The 12,226-nt window shown below is 41.7% G+C and overlaps 1 protein-coding gene across 1 annotated transcript; it reads right to left on the minus strand.

Annotated features, from left to right (window-relative positions):
* Positions 1 to 7,745: 7,745 nt before the first annotated feature.
* Positions 7,746 to 12,086, minus strand: LOC105712987 (phorbol-12-myristate-13-acetate-induced protein 1). The gene is made up of 2 exons (XM_012446470.3): positions 11,971 to 12,086; positions 7,746 to 9,396 (listed from the first exon to the last, which is right to left on the minus strand). The coding sequence occupies exons 1-2, from the start codon at positions 12,026 to 12,028 to the stop codon at positions 9,290 to 9,292; spliced, it is 165 nt and encodes a 54-aa protein (XP_012301893.1). The 5' UTR covers positions 12,029 to 12,086; the 3' UTR covers positions 7,746 to 9,289.
* Positions 12,087 to 12,226: the final 140 nt, after the last annotated feature.

Genomic DNA, 12,226 nt, shown 5'->3' on the forward strand with positions numbered 1-12,226 from the left:
TTAATTTTTGTTTTTTGTAGAGACAAGGTTTCCTCCTGTTGCCCAGACTGGTCTCAAACTCCTGGGCTCTAGCAATCCCCCAACCTTGGCCTCTCAAAGTGCTGGGATTACAGCAGTAAGCCACAGCACCCAGCCACCTTTTCTGTTTCCTAATGAATACTTTCTTGGCTTATAACCATGAGTTTTGAACCACTTGCAGATATTTCATCTGGCTGTGTTCATCTGTCTTCTCAACTGTAAAGTCCGTAAATCAGGAGGAATGTCTTTATCTCTTCACTCATTATGTACTTATTCCAACAACTATGATAACATTTGGCTTTTGTAAACTCTGTAATCCTACAAAGTAGTTTTTTTAGCCATTTACTAGGGCTTACAAACAGTCATGCCCTAGGCTGAGAGCTTTGCCTCCACGGTATCTTTTACCCTAGTGACCCTTGTGATAGGCGAGGAATTATGATTATATCCTTCTCACCAATTAGTCAAAAGTGGTGGATAAAAGTCAGTGGGGGCCAGGTGCAGTGGCTCATGTTTGTATCCCAGCACTTTGGGAAGCTGAGGTTGGCGGATCACTTGAAGTCAGGAGTTTGAAAACAGTCTGGCCAATATGGTGTCCCCATCCCTACTTAAAACACAAAAATTAGCCCAGTGTGCCGGCATGCATCTGTAATCCCAGCTACTGGGGAGGCCGAGACATGAGAATTGATTGAACCCCAGAGTCTAGAGGTTGCAGTGAGCTGAGGTTGTGCCACTGCACTTCATCCTGGGTAACAGAGCAAGACCTTGTCTCAAAAAAAAAGAAAAAAAAAAGTGGGATCTAGCTACTTATATGTAGATTCTTAGGATTATACCTGCTAAAGTTTCACGTGGAATCACATTACAACCTTGTAAGGGTGACTCGTGTGATTTTCCTGGAAGTCAGAGCATTTCCAGGACATGGTACTTTCAGTTTTATTTTATTTATATTTTATTTTATTCTTTTTTGAGATGAAGTCTTGCTCTGTCACCCAGGCTGAAGTGCAATGGCACGTTCTTGGCCCACTGCAGCCTCTGCCTCCCAGGTTCGAGTGATTCTCCTGCCTCAGCCTCCTGAGTAGCTGGGACTACAAACGCATGCCACCATGCCTGGCTAATTTTTGTATTTTTAGTAGAGACGGGGTTTCGCCATGTTGGCCAGGCTGGTCTCAAACTCCTGACTCAGCTTCCCAAAGTTCTGGCATGAGCCACTGCACCGAGCCTGTTTTTATTTATTTTATTTTATTATTTTATTTTTTTTAATTTTTGAGATGGAGTCTCACTCTGTCTGTCACCCAGGCTGAAGTACAGAGGCTCCGTCTCTGTTCACTGCAACCTCTGCTTCCCAGGTTCAATCAATTCTGATGCCTCAGCCTCCCAAGTAGCTGAGAATATAGGTGCGTGCCACCATGCCCGGCTAATTTTTGTATTTTTAGTAGAGACGAGGTTTCACCATGTTGCCCAGGCTGGTCTTGAACTCCTGGCCTCTACTGACTCTTCCGCCTTGGCCTTCCAAAATACTGGGATTTCAAGCATGAGCCAAGGGAACTGGGCCAAGGAACTTTCAGTTTTAAAACCAGGACAGTCAGAGGCAAGTCAGTACCAAAGAAATTTCCATATTCATTAAGGATTAAACAATAAGATGCTTTCATAAAGACAAGGGCCAGTATCTACGGCCTCCCACAATATTTTTAATGAAAAAAATTCCAGTGTAACTATAAGATAACTTGGGTTGAAACTTACAGCAAAGTATGTTTTAAGCAGATACATACACTTTTTAATTTAGCCAACTTATTCTAAAAATAGTATGGTTGGCAAGTAACACACTGACGCCTTGTTACTGCGCTTCGCCCTTGTTTACGTTAATTTAAAGTCCAAAAAAGAACCCCAGATTTATCAGACTAGGTGCTTTCCAAGACTCCAGGAAAGGTCTCTGAACGCCAGGGTAGCTCAGGAGTCATTGATAAGTTATTAGCCTGACTTCCTTATATTCCTCTATAATGACATTTTGAAAGTTAAAGTTTTCATCTTGACTTGCTAATTCTCAGAATCCTGTCCATTTTAATATAACATCAGTAAAGATTTCCAAAGGGGTGAAGGAGCTCTTTTCTCACTTCAGAGCTGTATTGTGTTGTGTCATTTTTATTCAGATAAGAAAAGGGGAGTGTTTTTCTGATGAATCAATAAATGCGTGTTTCTTAAAGAGAGCATTTGGGAATCTCTTACTAAAAATGCAACCTTTGTGAAACCAGAGGATTTCACAATATAACCACCCGTTGATCTCTGACGGGTTCCCAACACTTGTCCAAAATGAATCATCAAGAACATAGACTGGTTAATCTAGATGTTCTGTATTGTTTGATTTTTTTTTTTTAAAGTGGTAGCAACCATTTTTTCTTCCTTCCTAACTTCTGCCTAGACTTGCTGAAATAGGGTAGATACTGCAGGGGAGCCAAAAAACCACACCCATTGCTGTTTTGACAGGCTTCTTTTAATACCTTTCTTTCCATTTACAAATAACTCCTGCAGGTCTATCTCAGTAGGTGCTGTTTTGGCTTAAGTTGAATAGTGTTTCTTTCAGAATTAATTCCATTCTCCTCCACCACAAAATCCCTCCAGGGGGTGAGATGTCGCATTACTGTGCCTGACTGGCTTGCTCTACTTAGCTTCTTGGCATGATGTGAGACAGTTTATAGGGCTAGTCTCATTTATTGCTGAAGATTGGAAAGCCCCCATACCAGATGAGTGCAAATGGGGGTGGCAATGATCAGCATTTTTTTTTTTTTTTTGCATTTCAGCTGGCTTAATCAACAGCCTTCCTCAGAACACCTAGAGGTGTAAACCTTGGTTTTAAGTAATGAGATGCTGGATGGAAAACAAATTAGCGTTTTTCTGGGATAGGGCTCTTGCCTCCAGCCCCACGCTGGGAGGCATATTGTGGTAGCAAGAGAAAAGAATTTTTTAGTAGACGCAGGGTGTCACCATATTGGCCAGGCTGATCTTGAACTCCTGACATTGTGATCTACCCGCCACAGCCTCCCAAAGTGTTGGGATTACAGGCATGAGCCACTGTGCCTGGCCTGAGAAAAGAATTTTTTGAGGTCAGACAGGCACAAGTTCAGGCCGGGCGCGGTGGCTCACGACTGTAATCCCAGTACTTTGGAAGGCTGAGGCAAGGGGATCACTTGAGGTCAGAAGTTCAAGACTGGCCTGGCCAATATGGCAAAACTCTGTCTCTACTAAAAATGCAAAAATTAGCTGGGCGTAGTGGCATAAGCCTGTAATCCCAGCTACTGAGGAGGCTGAGGCATGAGAATTGCTTGAACCCAGGAGGTGGAGGCTTCAGTGAGCTGAGATCGTGCCACTGCACTCTAGCCTGGGCAACAGAGCAAGACTGTCTCAAAAAAAAAAAAAAAAAAGGCCCAAGTTCAAATCCTGTGACTTCTTGTTATTTGCCAATTGACTACTTTGGGACTTTGAGGACACTGCTAATTCTCTGAGGCTGCTTCCTTGACACTCTGAGCACCAGATGAATTAATAAAGTTGTGTTTCTAAAGTATTTGGCATGTGATGGGTTTGTCAGTGAGTAGTATTTATCTTGTGGAAATTTTGTTCCTACTAGTGTATACTCATATGCCTATATACGTACATATGTGTATATACGAATAAGTATATTTGAGTCATATGAGTATAGTCTGAAAGTGGCAGTGTTGCACCCCTGTGGATGCATGCAACTGACTCCCCAAAGCCAAAAACAAAGGCGGCTGGGGTTTGACCTGTGTTTTCCAAATTAAAACATTTTTTGTCTTCTCTCAGGGAGAGCGTTTCAAAATTCCCCTTTGAAAAATTACTGTACCCAAATTTAGCCTTACCCCAGTCGAAAATAACTAGGCAGGAACTTTCTTTCTACTGCTTGAGAGTTGGTGTTATGTAAATCAGGACCTGAATTTTTATACAAATACATGCAAGGGGCTTTGGACAATTAGTGTTTGTGAAACCTGTTGTATACCAGGTAAAAATAAACAGTTTACCATTACTAAGAGTCTGTAAATTCATAACAGATGGCCTCAGCCAGGCACGGTGGCTCACACCAGTAATCCTAGCACTTTGGGAGGCCGAGGTGGGCGGATCATTTTAGATAAGGAGTTCGAAACCAGCCTGGCCAACATGGTGAAACCTCATCTCTATTAAAAATACAAAACTTAGCTGGGCTTGGTGGTGGGCGCCTGTAATTTCAGCTACTGAGGAGGCTGAGGCAGGAGAATTGCATGAACCCAAGAGGTGGAGGTTGCAGTGAGTTGAGATCGTGCCACTGCACTCCAACCTGGGGGACAGAGTGAGACTTTGTCTCAAAAAAAAAAAAAAAGAAAAGAAAAGAAAAAAAAACAGATGGCCTCATCAAAGGAGAAACTGCCACTTCCCTCCGGTTCCACCACTGCCCTGCCACCTTCCTTTGAAAAGTTTCATTTCAGTCTAACAAGTTTAATTGGGTAAGATCTTCCATACCTTTGTAAGAAAGCTAATCTCTACCCCTTCCTCTGTCTTGTCAGGAACGTTCACTCATACTTACCGGACACTGACTATGAACCAGACACTATGTTCATTTCATCTCTTTTGATTTTCTTCAACGATGCTTTGAAATAGATATATTTTAGACCAGTTTATAAGAAAACAGAGATCAAATATTTATCCAGAGTCACACAACATTGCAAAATGACAATTCTGAAGCCAGAGGCAATGACCATGACAATTGTGGGAGACAGACAAAGTCGTTTTGAAAATAGCTGAGTAAGGATGTGAAGTTGGAAATGAGCAAATCTCGTAGGCTCTGCTAGAAATCATAGTGAGAGAGCAAGAGAAGAACAATAGAGGACTTTTCCTAAAACATAAGAAATATCAAGGAGTTATCTGCATATTCTATGTTCTTCTATTCTATCTTATTGCGCAGTATAAACCCAGGCTTCTTGCACTGAGCAATGTCCAATGGCAGAGAGCATAGAGTACATGGAATGTATCAGGATAAGGGGTGGGAAGGGTTAGGAGGTGCCCAGAGCATGTGGTTAATAACTTGCTGAATTAAAGAATCCAAAATTCCCATCTGTAACCTTACCAACTCTCTCATTTCTCTGGTGTTTTAAAGAATGGTATATTTGGAAGAAAACCATAAGGGAATAAATCGTGAATGTGAATGTTTCACCCTGAATTGACTAAACAGATTTCTGAAAGTTTTTAAAAGAGAAACTAAAGTTAGTGCCTGGGCTGTATTGACAGATGTTTTGCTCTTTAACCATGACCTATTATTACTTGAGGAAATTCATGTGATTTCACAGCAGGGTGTGTCTATCAGGTGACCCTATCTATTTTCAGCTACATATAAGAAGGAATTCTGGCATGGGAAAACTGGCATGCATAGCAAAGTCTCATTTCCAAGAAAATACAAGTCCAAGAAGTTCCCACTCGACCTCCTCTAAGGTTTACAATCAATGTTTGGGAGAAGAATCCAGAATACAGAAATGTTGGGGAGTCCTTTCAAAATCCCACTCCCTGCTTCTTCTTCCAAACCCTTAACTTTTCCTCTTACTGTGTCTGAAATGAGCTCAGGAGTGGGAGCCAATAGACTTGGAACTATGGTGGGAGACCCTCTTCAGACTCCTTTGCCACCCCATTTTATGATTCAAGCTGCAGGCCACCTTAAAGATGATGTGAGTATCAATTTCAGATTAACTCTGGCTCAGAGAGGTTGTCTTGCCCAAGGTCACACAGTTCATTCATAATTTTGCCTTGAAAGTCCAGCTTCGGGGTTGGAACACTCCTTGTATCACCTCACTCCCAGTCACCATTCTATTTCTAAGGTGTTGTTTCTCTTCCCGATGGATCGTCTCCATTAACAAACATTTCAGGAGATTGACAGGATTTTCACCCTTTAGGTGGTTTCCGCTCAGTGACTGAGGAGAGGAAGTGGGGCAGGGAGGGGTTTGTAGCGTTATTGGAATGGATTCCAAAACCCAAATCACAGCACACAGTTCTTTAAACTGAAGAACAACGTATTCATGGATAGGTGAATTTTCTTTTATAATATAAGTGCAAGTTTAAAAGCTAGTAGTTCTTGTCAGTCAACAGACACAATTAGAATTGTCTAAACATCTTGGAAATTTTTTTACATTAATTATGGTTCTCAAAAAAATATATATATATATAAAATTCTAATATCTGAAGATTGTGAATCTGTGACTAAGTCTTCATGTGTTACTCTTTATATATAAAAGAGCTTGAGGCACACTTTTTTTCCTTATTTGTTTTCTAGTGGTGGCGAGAATAAGGTGCACTTTTAGCAAAATAGTTCTGGTATGCAAAGAGGCTTAGGGACAGGAGTTACTCTTCCAGTGATTCTCAAATTAAATCATCAGTTTGACCCCACCTTTTCTGAAGCCAAGCTCCCCGCAGCCCCACCACCTTCTTTCCCAGGCAAAAGCCTTTCCCTTCAGGCATTGTTATGTATCTTCTCCATAACCCCGAATCCTTCAGCTCTCTGGTTCTTCTTTTCCTCTAGTAACTCCTCCTCCTTCCCCCACGTTTCCTATTTTAGGAAGGCAGTTTACATTCGAAGATGTCAGCCGACTCTTTTTGAAGGCAGGGGTGGAGTGAAGATGTGGGTCCCAGATGGAAGCTAAAAACTAGCGGTATCTTTTAGTTCTCACACTCAAACCGGAAGGCCATTGAGTTGCATCTACTTTTGCACATGACTAACCTCAGATGAAGCAATCTTTGCTACTTTAGGGCTGGAAGCAGAGGAAGAAGTGTGAGGTCACGGGGCCGGGGGGCGGGGAGGCGGTGCGTGGAAAAAAAAGAAACTCGCACTGCAGCTCCTCTTGCCAGACTCAGGAGCAGTGACAGCTCACAGAACACCTCTAGGGGCCGGGCGCGGTGGCTCAAACCTGTAATCCCAGCACTTTGGGAGACCGAGGCGGGTGGATCACGAGGTCAAGATCGAGACCATCCTGGTCAATTTGGTGAAACCCTGTCTCTACTAAAAATACAAAAAAAAAAAAAAAAAAAAAATTAGGTGGGCACGGTGGCGCTTGCCTGTAATCTCAGCTACTCAGGAGGCTGAGGCAGGAGAATTGCCTAAACCCAGGAGGCGGAGGTTGCGGTGAGCCGAGATCGTGCCATTGCACTCTAGCCTGGGTAACAAGAGCGAAACTCCGTTAGGCTGTAATCTCGGCACCATGGGAGGCAGAGCGGGCGGATGACTTGAGGCTAGGAGTTCAAGACCAGCCTGGCTAACATGGTGAAATCCCCGTTCTCTACTAAAAATATAAAAATTAGCGCAGCCTGGTGGCGCATGCATAGAACCCCAGCTACTGGAAAGGCTGAAGTACAAGATTCACTTGAACCTGGGGGACAGAGGTTGCAGTCAGCCAAGATCCTGCCACTGCACTCCAGCCTGGGCGACAGAGCAAGACTCTGTCTCAAAAGAAAAACAAAAGACCTATGCCTGGCATTCATTTCCAATTTTTCACTATTTCCCCTCCCAATTAAAGTGCAAGTCCCTTGACAGCAGAAATCATGCAAATTCCCCTATATTTTCTACTCCAACTACTGGGAGGAGATAGTGCCATCAGAAGGTCAGTGGATGTCTGCTGATGGAAATCAGTTAAAATACTTTGGCTTGATAATGAACACTTAGCAGCTTACAAGATGAAGAAGAAATTAACACACAGAAAAGAACAATGAAAGCTTTTAACAGTTTACTGCCACAGTATCAACTTTTATATGTGTACATACATTTAAATACAAGTTAGACCATAAATACCCAGATGGTAAGATATTTGCCTCTAGGCTGAAAAAAAAATCTCTGCAACGAATAGACAATCTTAAGTAATACTGAAGAAAAGAGATGTGAGGTAATCTTCCATCTAAAGTGACTATAATCTACATTAAGACATTTTAACTAAAAATTCAAGTAGTTGTAAGACCTTTGGAACTTAAAAATGTAACTTTAATATACATTTTCAAACTAAAAAATATTTTAATTATAAATAGGCAAAATAAATAAATTTTTGCTGAAATAAAATCATATTATTTTTTATGTATTTGAGGACCGTATATAGACCAGATAAAAAAATGAAACGTATTTGACACCCTTCTAAGAACCTATATAATACTCTAATACAAATTATCCAAATTATCCATACAGATATCCATATAATATGTAAGTATATGTGGACATATATATGTACCAATGAATATGTGGAACTCTCATTCTAGATGAGAACAATCAGTTCCTCTTTTTAAGAAAAGCATATTCCAATTATGAAAATATTCTTAATTTATATAAAGATCACTTTTTGTAGGATGCACACTAATGTGACAAGGAGCATTTTCCAAATTTTAGAAACTTCTTTAGAAACATTCATTTCTCATCAAGTTACTTGTGAATATTTGTTTTACTAAGTTTTAATAACATCAATTAAAAATCAACTTCTTTTTTCTTTTATTATCCCTGGTTATACAAAATCCCCATGTTCTTTTATTATATTGAATGTTCAGTCTACCAATATACTGGCCCCAAGTAACCTCCTACACTTCTATCCAATGTTTTCGAAGTTATTTTCCAGTTTTCCATAGTTTCCAACAGGAACACACTGAATGATCATCTCAACAGAAGCAATACAATTTGAGTCAAAGGAAACAAATTCTTTTACATTGTGTAGTGACCTAAGAAATCAACATTCACTATGACATTTCAGTGTTCTCAGAATGAATTTTCTTCCTTATAACAAGGTAATATGCATAAACCAAATCATATACATTGTGCTGAGTTGGTACTGAAAAGCAAAATACCGAAAACAGCAATAACAACAAAGTACTGAACTGTTTCTTCCCAGCCACCATGTCTAATCGTGGGTCACCTCCCTTTCCACTAGGCCAGCAGTAATCTTCAACAAAAACACTAGAACAATTATCTAAGTAAAAAAGAAATGTATCAATCATTACTTCCCTATTTCCAAGGGTCTCTCGTTCTTGTTTTAAAATAAACAAAGTGGTTTTATAACATTCTCATATCCCAACAAATGATAACCTGGGAAATCGCCAACAGAAATTCATTTTTGATGCATTCCATCTTCCATTTCCAAGGGCATTTGTGAACGCTTCTTCACATTCCTCTCAATTACAATTCAATCTTCAAAATGCAATCTCCAAATTGATAAAATGTGCACCTCCTGAGAAAACTTCTCTTTTGAAGAAGTCCCCTCACACCAGTTTTTTTATGCAGTCAGGTTCCTGAGCAGAAGAGTTTGGATATCAGATTCAGAAGTTTCTGCCGGAAATTTAGTTTGTCTCCAAATCTCCTGAGTTGAGTGGCACACTCGACTTCAAGGTCTGAGAAGGAAAGCAAAATACGGACATTAACATCGATGATATTACCAACTGTAACCAGCAAGACCTAATATGCCCACACTAGTGACAAACTGAGTATCCCAGGAAGCATTTCTCTTAACTTCAGCTTTATGTGTACCTGTTTTCCAAATGTGATAAACACACACACACACACACACACACACATTGTGACTCACCAACAGCAACAGATAAAGTAAAAATAAAGACATTTACTTTGAATTTTTTTTAAACGCATCCTGGATGAGGCAAGTGTTACCTTACTACAATATGTCAAATACTACAAAGAGTAACATTAGTCATTTTACCAGCCTCAGACGATGTCATCTTTTTAGCTTTCATTTAAGGTTAGCTGGGAACAGAAGTCAAGTTCTGTGTGGATTTCAAGTAGGATTTGGTTGTCAAATGGCAATAATTTACAACTTAAGTTATACTCTCATTATATAGGCAAATCTAAATGTATTCTTTTTCTCATTAAAAAACTCTGATATTTTCTCATAAAAGACTCATAAAATCTTATTCTAAAATTAAGTCTACATTCTCTAAAATAATTTAAACATTTCTATTTTTAATGTAAACCCACTTCTTCCAATCCATTGCCTTTATGGAAATGAGAGGAGCAGAAAATAAAATGTTTAATTCACATGTTTACGACTTTTTGGAATTGAGTTATTCTAAATGAATATTAAGAAAAATAACGCTTATAATTTCCAAGTACACTTTGTTCAGTAAGTGCAATTAACACCATACTGACTATAATATCATACCTATACTGACTATAATTTCAATTTTTCTTAACTATTTCAAAGAGCAGCTTGAGGTCTTTTGGGTCTACTTCATGATTATATACATTAAAAATCATGATAACAAATTAAAATATGGTCTATTCTACAAAATCGACCCTGAAAAGACCACATTTAGGCTCAAAATAAATAACTGTAAATATATAGTAAAGCAAAATTTTATACCTACATTTTCAACTAATTTCTCTCTACAAGAGCTGAGTGAAATCCTTCCTAACCCCTACACCAAGAGACCTAATAAATCTCATTAGACGTTATTCTTTATGGGCTACAGGATCAAACATTTTGTGAAGTTTTGTGTTGTTGTTGTTTGAGAGGGAGTCTCTCTCTGTCGCTCATGCAGTGGCGCAATCTCAGCTCATTGTAACCTTCACCTCTCAGGTTCAAGCGATTCTCCTTCCTCAACCCCTCGAGTAGCCGGGATTACAGGCGCGTGCCACCACGCCTGGCTAATTTTTTTGTATTTTTAGTAGAGATGGGGTTTCACCGTGTTACCCAGGAGTGTTTTGATCTCCTACCCTCGTGATCCGCCCTCTTCGGACTCCCAAAGTGCTGGGATTACAGGCGTGAGCCACGGCGCCCGGCCTATATAAGAAGTATTTACATAGACATGTGGTCTACAGAGATTGAGATATATTAATACACAGTTCTAAAAGAAAAAAAGAAAAACCAATACCATTCAGCATCCAACATTGGAAGCCCTGTATCCGTTTCACCAAAAAAGTAGAAAAAAGGCAGAAAATAGTTCCCAGTTGTTTCCTTAACTTCCAAAAATCGCAGTTACCTATAAACGTATTAGTATCAAATCAAGTTTAAGAGGGACTTTGTGCTGTTTCTTGTTCTTGGGAATTAAGTCAGACCACAAAGTGCTATGCACAGGTCAGATCCTTCGGTAAGAAACATGGTCAGAATTCTTGGACATCACAAAACGTAGACAAAGCTTTTTCCGTCTTACACAAGAGGCAGAGACAGCAGCCTGTTACCAACTTAGGCATGGGCACATTTGCAATGCACCACTTCCTTTGCACACCCCACGAGCTCTATAAAATGAAAGTAACTTAAAAGGTTGGGGGGGGGGCTCTAATCGTCTGATGCAACAGCAGTAGGGCCCCACAGAGATTTCGGGCCCAGGGCAGATGACTGGGTTCTCTGATTAGATTTATAAAAAGGATGGGGCCGGGGGGGTGGGGGGGCTGGCCTGAAAAGTAAAAATGAGGGTGGAGAGTGGAAATGGATGAATGAAAAAAGGGAGGGATCAACTCCTATTCTCCTATCCCCATCTCCCACAATGTCGATTATTTAAAGGTTATTAGATTTTCTAAGCTCCAGAACACAGGGACCCTCGTGGGGCCGTCTCTGGAAGCACCAGGAGTCCAGGCGGGCCCCGGAGCCCTCTCCTGCCCCTTCTGCCGCGACAATGACTTTCTCCTAGAGGCGGCCGCATACACTTGCACTTGTTTTCCTCCTGGCCCCGGGGAAGGGCAAGTGAGGAGGAGGAAAGAGAGGAGCCGAGAAGCTTTTTGCCGCTGGTGAAAGGCAACTACATCCCAATACCAAATAGGGCTCGGCCCCTCGCCGTCCCCATGAGGCTGGGGAAAACCCCTGAAGAACTTTCTGGAGGCGCCCCTAAGGCGGGCACCCGGGCACAGACCTGGCCCGACCTTGGGCCCCCGACAGTGTGTGCCCGAGCCCCGACCAAGACTTCGACCCCGACCCCGCCCAGCCTGAGTCTCCGCGGGCCCCAGCGGGTCGGTACCTGCTGGAGCCCGAGAGGGGCTCGGTTGCGCGCTCTTGCGCGCCTTCTTCCCAGGCATCTCTGCCAGTGCCGCCGCCCACTCAGCTACGGAGCCCGGGAGCCTCAGCCTCCGCCCGGGGCACCTCGGACGTCCGCAGGACGCGAGCCGCACAGAACAGACCCGCAGACTGGGGTAGCGGGATCGGATGGCGGGATCGGATGGCGGGATCGGATGGCGGGATCGGGTGGCCAGACGCAAGGAGCTGACGAGCGCACT

This window comes from Aotus nancymaae, unplaced genomic scaffold, assembly GCF_030222135.1.
Source record: "Aotus nancymaae isolate 86718 unplaced genomic scaffold, 86718_ANA_hifiasm-v0.15.2.pri h1tg000020l, whole genome shotgun sequence".
Classification (NCBI taxonomy): domain Eukaryota; kingdom Metazoa; phylum Chordata; class Mammalia; order Primates; family Aotidae; genus Aotus; species Aotus nancymaae.